This window comes from Tympanuchus pallidicinctus, unplaced genomic scaffold, assembly GCF_026119805.1.
Source record: "Tympanuchus pallidicinctus isolate F22 unplaced genomic scaffold, pur_lepc_1.0 scaffold21, whole genome shotgun sequence".
In the NCBI taxonomy this organism is placed as follows: domain Eukaryota; kingdom Metazoa; phylum Chordata; class Aves; order Galliformes; family Phasianidae; genus Tympanuchus; species Tympanuchus pallidicinctus.
In genome coordinates this window covers 11,679,575-11,699,392 of record NW_026294733.1, presented here as the reverse complement: position 1 = coordinate 11,699,392, position 19,818 = coordinate 11,679,575, and the positions used below count along the sequence as shown (strand labels likewise).

At 52.4% G+C, this 19,818-nt stretch overlaps 1 protein-coding gene across 26 annotated transcripts in view; it reads left to right on the top strand.

Moving 5' to 3' along the window:
- The window catches only part of LOC128081397 (protocadherin gamma-A4-like), a 179,201-nt gene that overhangs the window by 88,402 nt on the left and 70,981 nt on the right, over positions 1-19,818 (top strand). For 2 of the 26 annotated variants that reach the window (XM_052684573.1, XM_052684580.1), the window contains one exon: positions 15,320-16,393. The exons of 19 other annotated variants lie outside the window; for them this stretch is intronic. In XM_052684573.1, the coding sequence (XP_052540533.1) occupies positions 15,320-16,393 (1,074 nt within the window). Of the gene's footprint in view, positions 1-6,653; positions 7,353-14,956; positions 16,394-19,818 lie in introns of those variants that run through there. 5 more of the 26 variants (XM_052684594.1, XM_052684593.1, XM_052684578.1 and 2 more) reach the window with 4 other exon arrangements.

The window sequence follows — 19,818 nt, the reverse complement described above, 5'->3', positions numbered from 1 at the left end:
GCCGCGCTGCGCGGGCGGCAGCTGCTGCGACACGCTCCCGGCCCGGCCGCCGCCCGACGAGGCCGCGCCGCCGCGCGGGGAAGACGCTGCCGCGCACCGCGCCGCCGAGCCCGACGCCCTCACGGTGAGTGCTGCCACCGCGCCGCCTCCACACTGCCTCCCTTCCCTCTCGCTTTTTACTCGAATCGCTGCCTCTTTACCCTGTCGCGTTTCCCTTTTTCTCTGTTGTGTTCTCATTCGCTCAGGAATTGTTGGTAAAGCCTCTCCTTTATTGCGTTCTTGTCATGTTTGCCTGAATGTATTTCAAATCAGTACCTTTCATTCTGTGCTGACTTCCATACCGGCAACTGACCCAACTCCCTTGTTGGATGACCCTATCGGCACTCGTTACTTAAAACGGTTCGTTAGAGGTGGCCCCCGGCGGCTCCCCATTCCCTCCATCCCCATTCCCCTCACTTTCACGATTTGACTTTCCCCACTTTCGTGTTTCGTCTCCCCTCTCGAGGCTTCCTTTAGTGGCGCGGCTCTTGGCAGTGCAAGGTCTCCTCCTCACGTCCCTAAACTCAACACACTTTTACTCCTGACCTCCCCAGCTTGCCCAGGCTTTTGATCCTGCCATCCCCTATGCATCCAGAGGTTGTTTCCTTCTCTGCCTGTAGAATGGCTTTATTTTTTATTTGGTATTCAGTATCTGAATGCACTTTTAATTTCAGGTGGTGGGTTTGATCACCGTACTTGATGAATACAAATGAGCAATCAGTTCTTTGTCGATACCTATTTTCCTGTTACCACAATCAAACACCGTATTTACAGCGTGTAGTCTTGGCCAATTGATGTGAAATAGCGTGTGTGAATGGCTTGTGAGGAAAACGGGGAATGTGTTTTGCACTTTCTCAGCTTTTTATCTATGTCCTGATGACCTGATAACAGTACATCTGGGTGTATCTTTGCTAACACCTTCTGTAGCACCTGTTTAGTTTTATCACTTCAATGTCCAGTTCCGTTGTGTTTGGATGGATCCAGGAGCAATGTCTGTACAGTGACAGTGCTGTTCACCACTGTTTTAGAATCAACATTTTCGCCTTGTTTCCTTCGAATGCTGAAGGCGGATCTCAGTGAAGTCGTTAAACCTTTCAGGACTGGAATGTCATTGATAAATGTCCAGTGGTGACGATGTTTCAGTATGTCTTTAATGTTCAAAGCTGTCAATAGGAAAAACGAATATTGTATTCGTAGTTTTCTGCAGAATATGCTTGAATGGAGTTTTGTTCATGATCAAGTTGGTGCCAAATGCTGTCATAGTTGTTCACGCCACTTTCAATTCAATTCTTTGAATGTAGAGAGAAGACTTTGAGAGGCTGGTGTTGAAGCTAAGAAGTAGGTGGTTAGCATGGTTTTGAGAAGGGTATGTTTTGATTTCAGAGCTGGTGCAAAGCTCTGTGCTGTTTACAGGACAGTCCTCATTTCCAGGTTATTAGAGGCAAGGCAAATTGCCTGCCAATGAAGGTTTCACTAAAGATTTGCAGAAGAAATCTTTAGAGCTGGCATGGCATGTAATGGCAGTGTGAATCCTCGTTTATCCATCTCTGGTATCCTGTATCCCTATTATGTACATTTCCTTCACTGTGATTTCCATGTCTTCAGGCCTGTACTTCCTGGATGGTTGTCGTTCATGTTTTCCATTTGTGGACAATGCTGTTACACTGGGATATGAGAGTGTTGTATTACAGGAAATCCTTCCTTCCTTTGACAAGGTGTCAATCAGCTGTAGACAACCTTTTCTCTGTGATGAAACAGGAAGCAGAAGATTAGAGGGGATGTTGCATAGATTCTGAGAAGAATTATCTTCCAAAATTGGCCCATAAGGAGAGACTTCAACTTCTGGTGTCTTTATTTCTGTGTGCTTCCAACCATGGATTTGCTTTGACTTCCACCTTACTTTGCATTGCTGGCAGGTTTGAATAACTTCCCAATAGCACATGTGCTGGGTGTGTTGGGTGTGATGGTCTTGAAACAGGAGGTGAATGACAATATATCTAGTTTCTGTTTTCCATTTAATCTCTCTACATCCTCTCTGCATGACGATATGTTGAGGGAAGGAATGTCCTTGTATGCACCCCTGTCATAGTCTTTGTACATGTAGTAGAGAAAAAGGCTGAACCACTGGTCCTTTGAAGCTGTTATCAACAAACATTCATGATAAACTTAGGAGTATCATTTGGAAATGGCTTGAGGATGTTGCATCTGAAGAACCCGTGGAGGAAAGAGGGTTGTTTGAACTTTGACCATGTGGGAATGGAGCAGACCGTGCTAGAAGTCAATAGGTGTGCTAACAGCCACCTTGTGTGTTCATCACTTGTCAGGTTTGCCTTGCTTCTTGCAAAGGTTAAACTAGTCTACAGTATGGAAAAGAGCCCTCAATGAACTGGATGAGCTGCCTTGCATGTTTACAGCTGTCAGGAATATGAGTGGATATGCTTATGTTTCCTTCAACTGACACTAAATGACATGCTTTTGCTAGAAGCTGCCATACTGCTCAATATTTGATGTCTCCAAGGTGCAAGTGAAGGTAGTGAATGCAGAGCACGGATGGTGAGTGGCTGGATTTGAATGTGGACAGCAGGTGGGTCAGCAGAGATATTGTGTGCACCATGCTTTGATCTCATGGTTGGTGCCAACACTTGTAGTATGTATGAACTGTTGTTTGCCCAGTTCCCACATCTTGCATGGTAATGGTAATCCTCTGATGATAAAATTTCTCTCTGTAAATTGAAAGATATTGCATATATCTTTTAGCTTATAAATCTTGTGTATCTCAATGTGACATCATGATGTAGAGTTTCTTCCTAGTTGGAATTCTGTTTGTAGGCCTCCTTCCCAGGATGGCGGTGTTGCACGTTTCCTATGTTCTGGACAGAGCAGATGCGTTTGGAAATGATAAGGCTGTGTGGTGAAACCTCCTCGCCTTCCTTGAGCAAGTGTCAACAAACACTTAACAACAGAATATGATGTGTGATGAGACTGAGACTGAATCCCTCATGGTTTGAGTTGTTAAGAGTTTTGGTAGTGTGGTTAGGTAGGGGCTGGACTTGATTTTGTAGGGCTTTTCCAACCTGAGCAGTTCTGATTCTATGGTATCCTGAAATAATTCAAAATGGTTCTGACATTAAGACTTTTTCACTTAACATGTCATATCCATTGGAGATGAGTTGGAAACTTTCTGAGAAGTGGTGAATTTTTCCTGAAAGGAAATCCTCCAGCTTGTTGGTGACGGGGGGAGTTTAGGGCCCTCCTTGCATCCTGAAAACAGATTGGATTCCAGGGTGCTGTGTGTTTGTATTTCAGAGTTCACAAGGATGGTCATTATTTCATCTTGAGGATATTCTCAACTGCGTTTCTCTTTGAATGTTTCCCTGTAGTCTTTCACGGATGATAGCATTTCCTGGCTTTATTTCCGTGTACTTGTGTTTATTTTGAAAAAGCAGCAAAAATGGCCGTTCATTTTGTTTTTGTTTGGTAGTGTGTTATAGGTTCATGAGCCTTGTTCACGTCAGCCGCTACCTGTGTATTTCGGGAGAGTCAGAGCTGCTGTCGAATGCCAGATATGTGTGGGTAACTCTTTACTCTCTTCCTTTTTAATATCTCTGCTCTAGACATTAACCTAAAAAGATTGGAAGGGCCTTTAGAATTGTGGAAAAGTGGGAGTCGTTTCCATACTTGGATTGCGTGGAGCTGAAAAGGCTGAGACTTGGATGTATTTGACTTTCAAACCAATGTCAGTTCTGGTGCTGCCCGACAGAACTGCAGGAATGCGGCTGATGTCCGTGGTGCTGACAGAGCCAGAGAGTTTGGAGTGCAGTGCGAGAGAGCTTGGCTTAGAGTTCGAAAAACTGTTGGGTTAAGGAAGCTGTGTCTGGCTTCTTGAAAGCAAACCTTCTTGTCTGGATTTCCTTTCACTTCTGTTGCCAATGCCTGCATCTATTTCTGCAGTGATCCCTGTTACTTTGCCCTCAGAGGCAGTGTTTTTTCCCCCGGTATCGAGTACTAGGCAAAAACCACATCTATATTGCTGGTCTGGGATGTGAAAGAGAGAATGCGAGTGGATGTTCTGACTTCTGTGATGCTGAAGGCGAAGAACTGCAGAAGATTGTTGTGCAGGGAGGTGATCCCTAAAAGCACCATTCTAGGGTCGTAGCAGATCCCAAGTAGTGCTTTCATATAACACCTGCATGTACACGTAGATGCATGTCTCTGATGGGACAAGGTTTCCTTCACACTACGTGCCACGGTGTTTTCTTCTGGTGTTTGAGTAGTTATCTTGTTAGAAATTGAGCTGAAAGCAAGGCCAGAGTTTTCAGCTGTTCCTGTCTCCATGCGTGCTAAAGTAGTGGATGGAGTTGATGGGTGCAGAATCCAGCCACTGCTGCGATCAAGAAGAAGCAAAAGTTCATCCGGCATTGTGCACATCCACAACATCTCAAAGCCCTGTGGCACTCCATCGACACGGGGAAGCGGAACAGACTTGCCTGCAATACTCATGGCCACCTCTTGTGGGTTGTTCTCATTTCTTGGAGGACTGGAGACACACAGCGTGCCGTCCCAGAGGAATCAGGGGAACTGCTGGCTCCTCTTCTAATCTGATAACTGGGAACTACATGGATTGAGACCTCGTCTTCCTGATGTACTGGGGAATGTGCATGGGAGAGTCCCTTCATGGTGTGTTATGGATGCAGGGGAACGGCTGCTGACACTGGAAGAACAACGGAAACCACAAATGCGTGTAGCACACTGCTGATGGTACAGGGCTGAAAGCTGAGGAAAGATTATCTGCAGAATGATGGAAAAAATAATCAGTGGAGTACCTGGTGGAGAGGCTGCTTCTGCAAATGTGAGGTATTACTTGGAGGTATTTTAAGTTGGAATTCAAAAGAAGATGCTCCTTGGTACATGTTGGAGATTGCCAAGACTACCAAACCCAAGAAGAAACTCATTGCTGTCTCCATGATCGTGATGACCTTGAAGAAGAAATAATTGTTTTGTCCCCTTCAGGAAGAGATTGCTTACGAAAAGCAACTGAAGATGCTGCTTGAACTGTCAGTGACTTCCGAGTGCTCTGGGAGGTGACTTCTTAAAGCAGATGCTATTATATCCTGGAGCAGAGTCCCCCAGATGGGACAGCTGGAAGTTTTCCTCCAGTGCTATTGCTTGTCACACGGGAGAAGGGGTTGACTTCCACCTCCCCGCAGCCTCCCTTCAGGTAGTGTGAAGAGTTCCTTACAAAACACGATGTTTGTCCCACGCACTCTGCTCAGGATCTCACTGAAGACAAAGGACAGCTATTCTGTTTTGCTAATTTCTCTGAATTAGAATCCAAGTGAATGTGATGTCAGTGTCCCCAGACACGTGGGCTCTCTCAAATGGACAGATGATGGTGTATGAATCAAGGAAGTAGATGGAATGCTTACCTAACTGTGAAGGAGAGCTATGGTTTGGTTTGGAAACTCCATTTCCTGCTGTAGTTGGATATGTGCATGGCACGTGACATCGCTTTCCTGTGTGTCATGGAGACCGTGCAGTGTTTTCATCTAGACTGTTGACATTGGAACTATAGATGTGACAGATGTTTGCAGACTTCCTGGCACGTACAGTGTTGGAAAGATGAGGAACATCTCCTTCCAAAGAAATGCAAGTGAGGTCAATGAATTTATGGGTTTCCCGATGCAGATACTCCATGTGGGGAAAAGAAAAAGAAAGGAAAAAATGAAAGAAAAAAAAAAAAAAAAAGGCTCAGAAGTATTTAGAGAAGGAATAAAAATTCTCCTTGATCGATATGAGAAATAACGAATTACAAGGGAAAATTGTACTTTCACTCAAATGAAAACAACTTTGCAGAATAGAAGATGATGAAGAACAAATGCCGGAGCAATCGAAATTCACAGACCGTTATTTCCGTGTTGCGGCGGCAGAGGCAGCGGCGTTGCTCGGTGGAGCCGTGCGTGCAGTGCCGGGCGTCGGCTGCGGGCGCCGCTGTTCACCGCGGAGGAGAGGAAGGAGCGGAGCGCTGCAGGCAGCCCCGCCCGCTGCGGCCCGGCTCGCTCGCTCGCTCGCTGGCTGTGTCGGCGTCCGGGCGGCTGCGAGCGGCCCCTTGGTGCGGAGCGGTGCTGCAGGGAGGCGGAGGGGCGGCGAGAGCGGTCGGCAGTGGACGCCGAGCCGGAGCCGGAGCAGAAGGAAAGAGAGAAGAGGAATCAGAAGTCGGAGCGACGCAGAAGCAGCGATCGTGAGGTGGCGGCGGGTCCGTGCGGGAGATGTGCGCGGCGAGAGAAGGGCGGTGGTGCCGGAGGCAGCGGGCGCTGCTGTGGTGCGTGTTGTTGGCGGCGTGGGAGGCGGCGTGGGGGCAGCTGCGCTACTCGGTGCCCGAGGAGCTGCCCAAGGGCTCGTTCGTGGGCGACGTGGCCGAGGAGCTGGCGCTGGAGCCGGCGGCGCTGGGCGGGCGCGGCGCCCGCGTGGTGTCCCAAGGCAGGACGCAGTATTTCGCTCTGCATGCGAGCAGCGGCCACTTGGTGACGGCCGAGAGGATCGACAGGGAGCAGCTGTGTCGTTTGCAGGAGAAATGCGTGCTGCGCTGTGAGCTGATCGTGGAGGGCGAGATGAAGGTTTACGCAATCGAAGTGGAAATCACGGACATTAACGACAACGCGCCAACCTTCGGTGAAGCTGAAAAAGAACTGAGAATTAGTGAAACCACAACACCTGGATCCCGTTTTGCCCTGAGTATGGCTCACGACCCGGACGTGGGTGCGAATTCCCTGCAGAGCTACGCGCTGAGTGGCGACGAGCACTTCTCGCTGTCGGTGCAGGCGGGAGGCGAAGGCGAAAAGAGTCCCGAGCTGGTGCTGGCGAAGGCGCTGGACCGGGAGCAGGCGGCGTTTCACGAGCTGCTGCTGAGGGCGAGCGACGGCGGCGATCCGTCGCGGACGGGCACGGCGCGCATCCGCGTGGCTGTGCTGGACGCCAACGACAACGCGCCCGCGTTCAGCCAGGCGGTGTACACGGTGCGAGTGGCCGAGGACGTGCCCGTGGGCTCCACGCTGCTCAGCGTCACCGCCACCGACCCCGACGAAGGAACCAACGGCGAAGTGATGTACACTCTGAGGAAAGTTACAAACATAGCAGTGGAATACTTCCAGCTCGATCGGGGGACAGGAGAAATTACACTGCTGAAGAACCTGGATTTCGAGGAAGTCGACTTCTACGAATTAGAATTACAGGCACAGGATAAGGGTGGCCTTTCTGACAAGGCAAGAGTGTCGATCTCGGTGACGGACGTGAACGACAACGCGCCCGAGATTTGGGTGCGTTCGGCGCTGAGCGAGATCTCGGAGGACGCGGCGCCGGGGACGGTGGTGGCGCTGTTGCACGTGCAGGACCGCGACTCGGGCGCGAACGGGGAGGTGCGGTGCAGCCTGGGCGAGAGCGTGCCGTTCCGTCTGGAGCGGGCGCTGGACGACTACTACAGCGTGGTGACGGCGCGGGAGCTGGACCGCGAGCGGGCGTCGGAGTACAACGTGACGGTGCGGGCGGCGGACGGCGGGTCGCCGGCGCTGCGGAGCGGCGCGGTGCTGGCGCTGCGGGTGCTGGACGTGAACGACAACGCGCCGGTGTTCGCGGAGGCGCGCTACAGCGCCCGTGTGGCGGAGAACAACGCGGAGGGCGCGCTGGTGCTGACGGTGCGCGCGTGGGACGCGGACTGGGGTCAGAACGCGCGCGTGCGCTACGGGCTGCGGGAGGGGCGTGTGCGGGGCGCGCCGCTGTCGTCGTACGTGTCGGTGCAGGCGGAGACGGGCGCGCTGTACGCGCTGCGCTCGTTCGACTACGAGGAGGTGCGCGAGGTGGAGCTGTGGGTGCGGGCGGAGGACGGCGGCTCGCCGCCGCTGAGCAGCAACGTGTCGGTGCGGCTGCTGATCGCGGACGAGAACGACAACGCGCCGCAGGTGCTGTACCCGCCGGCGGCGGCGATGCCGGGTGCGGGTGCGGGCTCGGGTGCGGGCTCGGGTGCGGGCGCGTGGAGCTGGGCGGGCGTGGAGCTGGCGCCGCGGTCGGCGGAGCCCGGCGCGCTGGTGGCCAAGGTGGTGGCGGTGGACGCGGACGCGGGGCAGAACGCGTGGCTGTCGTACGAGCTGGCCAAGGCGACGGAGCCGGGGCTGTTCCGCGTGGGGCTGCACAGCGGCGAGGTGCGCACGGCGCGCTCGCCGCTGGCCCGCGACGCGGCCCGGCACAGCCTGGTGGTGGTGGTGAAGGACCGGGGCCGGCCGGCGCTGTCGGCCACGGCCACGCTGACGGTGGTGCTGGCCGAGAGCGTGGCCGAGCTGCTGTCGGAGCTGGGCAGCGCGGCGGCGCCGGCCGAGCCCGCGCTCGGCCTGACGCGCTGGCTGGTGCTGGCCGTGGCGGCCGTGTCGTGCCTCTTGGTGGCCTCGCTGCTGCTGCTGCTGGCGCTGCGCCTGCGGCGCCGGCGGCTTTCGCGGCCGCCCGCGGCGCCTTCGGCCGGCGGCGCGTGGCGCGGCGTGCCGGCCTCGCACTTCGTGGGCATCGACGGCGTCCGCGCCTTCCTGCGCTCCTACTCGCACGACGTGTCGCTCACCGCCGACTCGCGCAAGAGCCAGCCGCGCTGCGCGGGCGGCAGCTGCTGCGACACGCTCCCGGCCCGGCCGCCGCCCGACGAGGCCGCGCCGCCGCGCGGGGAAGACGCTGCCGCGCACCGCGCCGCCGAGCCCGACGCCCTCACGGTGAGTGCTGCCACCGCGCCGCCTCCACACTGCCTCCCTTTGTCCCCCTTCGCCTCTTGGCATTCCCTACTTTCGTGTTTCTTGTCCCCCTCTCCAGGCTTCCTTTTCCGATGGGGCTGTTGGCGGTACAAGGTCTTCTCTTTCTATTGCTAGATCAAACACACCTTTAGTTCTGACCTCCCCACATTGCACTGACTTTTGATGCTGCCATCCATCCCGAATACGTGTAGCGAGTGCTTTGTTCCCTGGCTGTCGAGTAACTTGTTATTCTTTCAAGATCTGTGTCCACTTGTATTTCCCTTTGGTAGCGGTGTCTTTGATCAATACGCTTGATCAATCGAATGACCAAATCATCTTTTGACGTATGTTTTTGCCTGTAATCACAATCATTGGCGATCTCTTCAGCCAGTAGTGTTTACCTATTCTTTTTGGGAGTGCTGTGTGTGAATGGCTTGTGAGGAAAGCAGGGGATGTGTTTTGCTGTTTCTCAGCCTTCTCTCAGAGTCCTGATGACCTCATAGGAATAGAGCTGGGTGTATCTGTGTTAACACTTGCTGTGGCATCTGCAGTGTTGGGGTTTTGTCACTTGAATGTTTGGTTTCATAATGTTTGGGCCGTTGCAAGAGTGATGTCTCTACAGCGTCAGTGCTGTTGATCACTTCGGTAGATTGAACATTATTGCCTTGTTTCTTTTCGAATGCTAAAGAAGGATCACAGTGTAGCTGATAGCCCTTTCAAGAGTGGAATATCAGTTATAAATGCGCTATGGTGGAGATGTTTCCATACATGTGTTGAATGATGAAAGCTGTCAGAAGGAATAATTTAATATTCTTTGGTTTCTATAAAGCAGTGCTGAATGAAGTGTTGTTCGTGATCAAGTTAGTGCCCAGTGCTGTTGTAGTTGATCATGCAAGTGAAGTCTGTGAATGTTGAGAGAAGAAGGTGAGAGGCTGATGTTGAATGTAGGAAGTAGTGAGTGTGGTTTTGAGAAGGGTAAGGGTTTGATTTCAGAGCTGGTGCAAAGCTCTGTGCTGTTTACACTGCAATCCTCATTTCCCCGTTATTAGAGGAAGCAATAGTAGCCTCAAATGAATTGTTCATCAAAGTTGATTGTGGAACAGCTCTTAGAGCTCAAATGGCATCTAATGGCAGTGTGAATCCTCATTTATCCATCTCTGGTATCCTGTATGCCTATTATGTACATTTCCTGCACTGTGGTTTTCATGTCTTGAGGCCTGTACTTCCTGGATGGACGTGGTTCGTGGTTTCCATTTCTGGTCTGTGTTGTTACACTGGGAAATGAGAGTGTTGTAGAACAGGAAATTCTTCCTTCCTTTAACACTGTCCGAATCAGCTGTAGACAAGATGTTGTGTATGAGGTAAAAGGAAGCATAAGATTAAGGAGGATGTCTTGTAGTTTCTTGGAAGCCTTAACTTCTAAAACAGGCCCACAAGAGGAGTCTTCAGCTTATGATTTTCTTATTTCTGTGTGCTTCCAACCATGAATTTGCTTTGACTGCCACCTTACACTTTGGGTTGCTGGCAGGGCTGGATGATTTCCCAATTGCTCATGCTTTGGGTGTGTTAGGTGTGATGGTCTTGAAAGAGGAGGTGAATGACCCTACATCTAGTTTCTTTTTTCCATTTAACTGTCTACATCCTCTCTGCATGGTGACATGTTGAGGGAAGGAATGTCGCTGTATCCACTCCTGTCATGGTCTTTGTACATGGAGTAGAGAATCAGGCTGAAGTACTGCTCCTTTGAAATTGTTTGTTATCAACAAATATTAAAGACAATCATAGGAGCATTGTTTGGAAGTGGCTTGTGGATGCTGCATGTGAGGAGCTTGTGGAGGAAAGGGGATTGTTGGAACTTTGGCCATGTGGGAATGGAGCAGAGTACACTAGAAGGTAATTGGTACAGTAAGAGCCACGTTGTGTGTTCATCACTTGTCAGGTTTGCCTTGCTTCTAGCCAAAGCTTAAACTGGTCCACAGTGTGGAAGAGAGCCCTCAATGAACTGGATGACCTGCCTTGAAGGTATACAGCTGTGCATACGCATTGGATATGCTTCTGTTTCCTTCAGCTCTTGCTCTGAGCTGACAGCCTGCTTCATGTTGGATGTGTGCATGGTGCAAGAAAAGGTGGTGAATGCAGAGCAAGGATGGTGAGTAGCTGGATTTGTGTGTGAACAGCAGGTGGGTCAGCAGAGATATTGTGTGCACCATGCTTTGATTTCATGGTTGATGCCAACACCTGTAGTATATACAACCATTTTTTGCCCAGTTCCCACATCTGACATGATAATGGTAATCCTCTGATGATAAAATTTCTCTCTGTAAAATGAACGATATTGCATATATCTTTTAGCTTATAAATCTTGCGTATCTAAATGTGACATCGTGATGTAGAGTTTCTTCCTAGTTGGAATTCTGTTTATAGGCCTTCTTCCTAGGGAGGCAGTGTAGCACGTTTCCTATGCTCTGGACAGAGCAGATGCGTTTGGAAATGATAAGGCTGTGTGGTGAAACCTCCTGGCTTTCCTTGAGCAAGTGTCAACAAAGACAAGATGACAGAATGTTATGTGGGACGCTGAGACTGAATCCCTCACGGTTTGAGGTGTTAAGAGTTAGGGAAGTCTGTTTAGGTAGAGGCTGGACTTGATGATGTTGTAGGGCTTTTCCAACCTGAGCAGTTCTGATTGTATGTTTTCCTGAAATAATTTGAGGTAGTTCTCATATCAACTCTTTTTCATAGACATGAGAAATGAGCAGGAGAGTTGGAATCCTTCTGAGAAGTGGTGACTTTTTGCTAAAGTGAAATCCTCCAGCTTGTAGTTTATGGGAGTTTAGGACCCTACTTGCAGCTTCAAAACCGATTGGATTCCAGATGTTGTGCGATTGAGTTTTAGTGTCCACAAGGATGGCCATTATTTCATCTTGAGGAATACCTCAACCACGTTTCTTTTTGAATGCTTCCATGTGTTGCTTGACTGATGACAGCATTTCCTGGCTTTATACCCATGTGCAGGTGTTGAATTGAAAAAAGCAGCAAAATTGGTGTGTGCTGTTTCTGTTTGATTTTGGTCATTAATGTTTCATATGTTCATGTTCATATGTCAGCCACTAGGAGGGTATTTGGGGAGAATCAGAGCTAGTGTAGAATTCCAGAGATGTGCAGGCAGCTCTTTGCTCTGCTCCGTTTTTATTTCCCTGCTGCCGATGTAAACCTTAGAAGATTGGAATGTCCATTGCAATTCTGGAAATGAGGGAGTCGTTTCCATGCTTGGAAAGTGTAGAGCTGTCAAGGATAAAACTTGTGTCTATTTGTCTTCCAACACAGTGCAGTGGCTGAAATGCTCCTGGTGCTGTGTGACGTAAGAGTAGGAATGTGGATGGTGCCCATGATGCTGACAGAGCCAGAGACTTGGGAGTGCTGTGTGTGGCAGGCTGGCTTGGAGTTTGGAAAACTGTTGTGTTAAGGAGGTTCTGCCTGGCTTCTTGAAAGCCAACCTTCTTGTCTGAATTTCCTTTCACATCTGGTACCGATGCCTGCGACTATTTCTGCTATGATCCTGGTTTCTTTGTCCCCAGAGGCAGCTTTGGTTCCACCAGAACCTTGCCTTTGCCTGTGTAGAACAGGCCTGAGAAGTGAAGGAGAAAGAATGCAACTGGAGGCACTGACTTCTGTGACGTTGAAGGCAAAGAGGAGTGGAAGATTGCTGTGGGATCAGATGTTCCCTGCAAACACTGATCTAGAACCATGCCAGATCCCATGTAGTGCTGTCAAATTTCACCTGCATGTACAGCTGGATGCGTGTCTAGGATGGACAAGATTTCCTTCACACCAAGTGTGGCGGTGTTTTCATCTGAGGTATGGTGTGCAAACGTAGTAGAAGGGTCTGATGACTGCAGACAGCCGAGACAAAGAATGGCTGGAATTATTTCTCTGTCACTTTTGTGTCGGTGCTCCCTTCTACATCTTAGCATTCCGTGGGCTAACGGTTGTTCTTCTTACGATCTAGAGATCACAGGCAGTACAAGAGCATCAAGCATCAAGAATCAGGAGGATTGATGGGTCAGCAGTGTATTTGGCTGTACCATGTTTGGATTGCTCATGTTGTGTCCAAGTCAGTGCCTATTCCTCTGAGCCCCTTCCTATCAGTGCTGTGCCGATCATAAATGACAACCTTTTTTTTGTACAAGCCTTCAACCAATCCACTGGCTGTAAAAGCATGATACATGAAGATGCAGTTTGAACTTTCATTGACTTCTGAGTGCTCATTTTAAGGCAAAGTTGTGTCAATGAAACTGCACAGTGCAATAGTCCCCTGCCATGGGCCTGCTGTTTCTTTGTAATTAGAATCAGAAGTATTTGACATGACTGAGCTACTGGTTTGCAGGAAGGGCAACCAGGAGAGCACAACCACACTCTTCTACCAGTTGTTGTAATCAAGACGATGTGAAAGATCATCAAGTATTACATACACAGAAGACCTCTCAAAGTCCTACGGCATGCTAGTTCTATGGAGAAGTGGTACAGAATTGTTTGCCAGCCTTGTGGCCACTTCTTGTGGGTTGTTCTCACTTCTTGAAGGACTGGAGGCACAGGGCCTGCCACCTCAGAGGGCTCAGGGCAATGCCTGGCTCCTCATCTCACCCGACAAGGAGGAAGTACGTGGATTGGGAACTTGTCTTCATTCTGCACTGGTTAATGTACAGGGGACGTTCCCTTCACGGTGTGTTATGGACACATGGGAAGGGCTCATTTTAGGCTGCAGGCATGGGAAGAAGAACAGAAAGCACAACTGAACGTAGCAGTGAGTTGTGGAATGATTGCAAGAAGAATCAGTGGGGTTCATGGTGGAGATGCTGGTACTGAAAACAAGACAAAACAGAACAGAACAAAACTCATCGTTCTCAGAACTCTTCCGAGTTAGAATTAGAAATGAAAAGTTTTTGGAGGACACAGCAATGCTCTTCTACACTTGTTCAAAGAAGCTGAAGACAACGTAATGTAACCAAGCATTGAAGATGGCCATCACCTCTGATCTTCCTGTGGCACGCTGGCTACTTGAGAACGTTACAGACTGATGGGGAGGGCTGAGGGCAGCTGCTGGCTCCTGCACCATGGCAGGGAGGAATCGTTTGGATTGGGAACTCCGCTTTTTGTTGCACTCTGCAATGACCATGGCTCATGAAATCCCTTTCCCGTGTGAGATGGAGAAGGCGTGGTGTTTTTCTAAAGGCAGGTGACATGCAAACAACTGAAGAGATGAATGTATGCAATGCTCAGATTATTAAGGGCGTGTGGAAAACTTTGGAACGTTACATTGGAGTGTGACTGAAGAACAATCTGTGGATGTCCCCAGTGAGATTGTCCTTGTGCAGAAACGGGTTAAGACTCAGAAGTGTAAGGAGATGGAATAAACCACGAAGATTCTCCTTGCTCTGAGTAAGAAGTAAGGGACTGTAGAGGAACTCTCTGCCTGCCATGTGTAAGGAGTACTTCAACAGAACAGTATGGCATCATAATGGAGACGAGAATGAGTGGAAGAAAAGAAAAGCGGGGAATATTACGAAATTGGTGGAGAGGGTTCTTAAGCAATAATGAGATGAGAGTCATGAGAACGACATAGAGCTGCAATGCAAGAGGACAACACATCCAAAACAGCAGAAAGAAAGATGCAGAGAGGAGCCCTGCTGTCTGACAGAACATGAGCAACATGAAGAACAGAAAGGACTACATAGCGACCTGCAAGAAGAGAATGACTGCAGGCATCGAAATGCCAGCGATATTAAAGAATTGAGAGCGCGGCGGTTGCTCGGTATCGGCGGTTGCGGCGGCAGAGGCAGCGGCGTTGCTCGGTGGAGCCGTGCGTGCAGTGCCGGGCGTCGGCTGCGGGCGCCGCTGTTCACCGCGGAGGAGAGGAAGGAGCGGAGCGCTGCAGGCAGCCCCGCCCGCTGCGGCCCGGCTCGCTCGCTCGCTCGCTGGCTGTGTCGGCGTCCGGGCGGCTGCGAGCGGCCCCTTGGTGCGGAGCGGTGCTGCAGCGAGGCGGAGGGGCGGCGGGAGCGGTCGGCAGCGGACGCCGAGCCGGAGCCGCAGAGGAAGGAAAGAGAGAAAAGGAATCAGAAGTCGGAGCGACGCAGAAGCAGCGATCGTGAGGTGGCGGCGGGTCCGTGCGGGAGATGTGCGCGGCGAGAGAAAGGCGGTGGTGCCGGAGGCAGCGGGCGCTGCTGTGGTGCGTGTTGTTGGCGGCGTGGGAGGCGGCGTGGGGGCAGCTGCGCTACTCGGTGCCCGAGGAGCTGCCCAAGGGCTCGTTCGTGGGCGACGTGGCCGAGGAGCTGGCGCTGGAGCCGGCGGCGCTGGGCGGGCGCGGCGCCCGCGTGGTGTCCCAAGGCAGGACGCAGTATTTCGCTCTGCATGCGAGCAGCGGCCACTTGGTGACGGCCGAGAGGATCGACAGGGAGCAGCTGTGCCGTTTGCAGGAGAAATGCGTGCTGCGCTGTGAGCTGATCGTGGAGGGCGAGATGAAGGTTTATGCAATCGAAGTGGAAATCACGGACATTAACGACAACACGCCCACCTTCAGAGAATCACAAATGGAACTGCGAATTAGCGAAATGAGATCTGTAGGATCGCGTTTTATTTTATCGGATGCCAACGACCCGGACGTGGGTGTGAATTCCCTGCAGAGCTACGCGCTGAGCGGCGACGAGCACTTCTCGCTGTCGGTACAGGCGGGAGGCGACGGCGAGAAGCGTCCCGAGCTGGTGCTGGCGAAGGCGCTGGACCGGGAGGAGGCGGCGTTTCACGAGCTGCTGCTGAGGGCGAGCGACGGCGGCGATCCGTCGCGGACGGGCACGGCGCGCATCCGCGTGGCTGTGCTGGACGCCAACGACAACGCGCCCGCGTTCAGCCAGGCGGTGTACACGGTGCGAGTGGCCGAGGACGTGCCCGTGGGCTCCACGCTGCTCAGCGTCACCGCCACCGACCCCGACGAAGGAACCAACGGAGACGTGAAGTACTCTATGGGAAAAGTGACAAATGTAGCAACGCAGTTCTTCCATCTGGAAATAGAAACGGGAGCGATCAGGCTAGTGAGGAACCTCGACTTCGAGGAAGGAGATTCATACGAACTAGAAATACAGGCACGAGACGGAGGAGATCTTTTCGACACGGCGAAGGTGTCGATCTCGGTGACGGACGTGAACGACAACGCGCCCGAGATTTGGGTGCGTTCGGCGCTGAGCGAGATCTCGGAGGACGCGGCGCCGGGGACGGTGGTGGCGCTGTTGCACGTGCAGGACCGCGACTCGGGCGCGAACGGGGAGGTGCGGTGCAGCCTGGGCGAGAGCGTGCCGTTCCGTCTGGAGCGGGCGCTGGACGACTACTACAGCGTGGTGACGGCGCGGGAGCTGGACCGCGAGCGGGCGTCGGAGTACAACGTGACGGTGCGGGCGGCGGACGGCGGGTCGCCGGCGCTGCGGAGCGGCGCGGTGCTGGCGCTGCGGGTGCTGGACGTGAACGACAACGCGCCGGTGTTCGCGGAGGCGCGCTACAGCGCCCGTGTGGCGGAGAACAACGCGGAGGGCGCGCTGGTGCTGACGGTGCGCGCGTGGGACGCGGACTGGGGTCAGAACGCGCGCGTGCGCTACGGGCTGCGGGAGGGGCGTGTGCGGGGCGCGCCGCTGTCGTCGTACGTGTCGGTGCAGGCGGAGACGGGCGCGCTGTACGCGCTGCGCTCGTTCGACTACGAGGAGGTGCGCGAGGTGGAGCTGTGGGTGCGGGCGGAGGACGGCGGCTCGCCGCCGCTGAGCAGCAACGTGTCGGTGCGGCTGCTGATCGCGGACGAGAACGACAACGCGCCGCAGGTGCTGTACCCGCCGGCGGCGGCGATGCCGGGTGCGGGTGCGGGCTCGGGTGCGGGCGCGTGGAGCTGGGCGGGCGTGGAGCTGGCGCCGCGGTCGGCGGAGCCCGGCGCGCTGGTGGCCAAGGTGGTGGCGGTGGACGCGGACGCGGGGCAGAACGCGTGGCTGTCGTACGAGCTGGCCAAGGCGACGGAGCCGGGGCTGTTCCGCGTGGGGCTGCACAGCGGCGAGGTGCGCACGGCGCGCTCGCCGCTGGCCCGCGACGCGGCCCGGCACAGCCTGGTGGTGGTGGTGAAGGACCGGGGCCGGCCGGCGCTGTCGGCCACGGCCACGCTGACGGTGGTGCTGGCCGAGAGCGTGGCCGAGCTGCTGTCGGAGCTGGGCAGCGCGGCGGCGCCGGCCGAGCCCGCGCTCGGCCTGACGCGCTGGCTGGTGCTGGCCGTGGCGGCCGTGTCGTGCCTCTTGGTGGCCTCGCTGCTGCTGCTGCTGGCGCTGCGCCTGCGGCGCCGGCGGCTTTCGCGGCCGCCCGCGGCGCCTTCGGCCGGCGGCGCGTGGCGCGGCGTGCCGGCCTCGCACTTCGTGGGCATCGACGGCGTCCGCGCCTTCCTGCGCTCCTACTCGCACGACGTGTCGCTCACCGCCGACTCGCGCAAGAGCCAGCCGCGCTGCGCGGGCGGCAGCTGCTGCGACACGCTCCCGGCCCGGCCGCCGCCCGACGAGGCCGCGCCGCCGCGCGGGGAAGACGCTGCCGCGCACCGCGCCGCCGAGCCCGACGCCCTCACGGTGAGTGCTGCCACCGCGCCGCCTCCACACTGCCTCCCTTCCCTCTCGCCTCTCTCTCGGTCCGTTGCCTCTTTACCCTGTCGCGTTTTCCTTTTCCTCTCCCTTGTTGGATGACCCTGTCGGCCCTCGGTTCTTAAAACGGTTGGTTAGAGGTGGCCCCCGGCGGCTCCCCAGTCCCTCCCTCCCCATTCCCCTCACTTTCACGATTTGACTTTCCCCACTTTCGTGTTTCGTCTCCCCTCTCGAGGCTTCCTTTAGTGGCGCGGCTCTTGGCAGTGCAAGGTCTCCTCCTCACGTCCCTAAACTCAACACACTTTTACTCCTGACCTCCCCAGCTTGCCCAGGCTTTTGATCCTGCCATCCCCTATGCGTCCAGAGGTTGTTTCGTTCTCTGCCTGTAGAATGGCTTTATTTTTAATTGGGAATTCTGTTTCGGAATGCCCTTTTCATTTCAAGTGGTGGGTTTGGTCAATGTGCTTGATGAGTACAAATGGGGAAACGGTTCTTTGTCGATACCTCTTTGCCTGTTACCACAATCAAACAGAGTGTTTAAAGCGTGTTGTCTTTGCGAACTGATGTGAGATAGCGTGTGTGAATGGCTTGTGAGGAAAACGGGGGATGTGTTTTGCACTTTCTCAGCCTTTTATCAATGTCCTGATGACCTGATATCAGTAGATCTGGGTGTATCTCTGCTAACAGTTTCTATGGCATCTGCCGTGTTAGAGTTGTATCACTCCAGTGTCCAGTTCCATAGTGTTTGGAGAGATCAAGGAGCGATGTCTCTACAGTGACTGTGCTGTTTATCACTTTGGTAGATGGAACATTATTGCCTTGTTTCCTTTCCAGTGCTAAAGGCGGATCTCGGTGTAGTTAATTACTCTTGCAAGACTAGAATATCATTAATAAATGCCCCGTTGTGAAGATGTTTCTGTACATGTCAGTAGGAATAGTTTTACATTCTTCGGTATCTGTAAAGCAGTGCTGAATGAAGTGTTGTTCATGGTCAACTTATTGCCAAATGCTGAAATGGTTGATGATGCAGCTGACGTTTGTGAATGTTGAGAGAAGAAGGTGAGAGGCTGATGTCGAACATAAGAAGTAAGTATTCAGTGTGGTTTTGAGAAGGTTTCATTTTGGTTTCATAGCTGGTGCAAAGCTCTGTGCTGTTTCCAGTACATTCCTCCTTTGTCTGTCATCAGAGGCAACAATGGCTGCCTGGAAATGAGTTGTTCATCAAAGTTGTGTGTGGAACAGTTCTTTACAGCTAGAATGAGATATGATGGCAATGTGAAAGCTCATTTATCCACCTCTAATTTCCTGTATCCCTATGATACAGGATGTACTGTGATCGCACTTCACTGTGATTTTCATGTTCTCAGCCCTGTACTTCCTGAATGGTCGTGGTTCACGATTTCTGTTTCTCGCCAATGCTGTTACACTGGGAAATGAGAGTGTTGTTGTATTACAGGAAATTCCTTCTTCCTTTCACGAGATCTTGGTCAGCTGTGGACAGGATTGTGTTAACAAGGCAATAGAAAGCAGAAGATTTAAGAGCACGTCTTGTAGATTCTGAGAAGAATCAACTTCCAAAATTGGCCCATAAGGAGAGACTTCAACTTGTGGTTTCTTTATTTCTGTGTGCTTCCAACCATGCATTGGCTTTGACTTCCTCCTTACTGTTTGCGTTGCTGGCAGGTTTGAATAACTTCCCAATAGCACATGTGCTGGGTGTGTTGGGTGTGATGGACTTGAAACAGGAGGTGAATGACAATATATCTAGTTTCTGTTTTCCATTTAAACTCTTCTCATCCTCTCTGCATGACGATATTTTGAGGGTGAGAATGTCCTTGGATGCACCCCTGTCATGCTCTTTGTACATGTAGTAGAGAAACAGGCTGAACTACTGGGCCTTTGAAGCTGTTATCAGCAAACACTGAAGACAATCACTGGAGCATTATTTGGGAATGGCTTGAGGCTGTTCCATGTGAAGAACTTGTGGAGGAGAGGGCATTATTTGAATGCTGACTTCGGAGGAACGGAGCAGACTATGCTAGAAGGTAATTTGTATGATAAGAGCCAGCTTGTGGATCTTCACTCTCACTTCATGTTGAATCGCGTTTGATGAATTTGAAGAATCAGATCAGCATAGTGGTACGTAACAGCTCCACTGGTCAGTTTAAGTTGTTTCTTGTCAAAGTTTATACCAGTGCACAGTGTGGAAGAGAGGCCTCAACAGTCTGTATGACCTGACTTGAAGGTTTACAGCTGTCAGGATGCCCCTCGGTTTCCTTCAACTGTCAGTGAATGCCGTGCTTTTGCTGGGAGCTGACGGAGCGCTTCGTGTTGGAGGTATTTGTGGTGCACGAAAATGTTGTAACTGC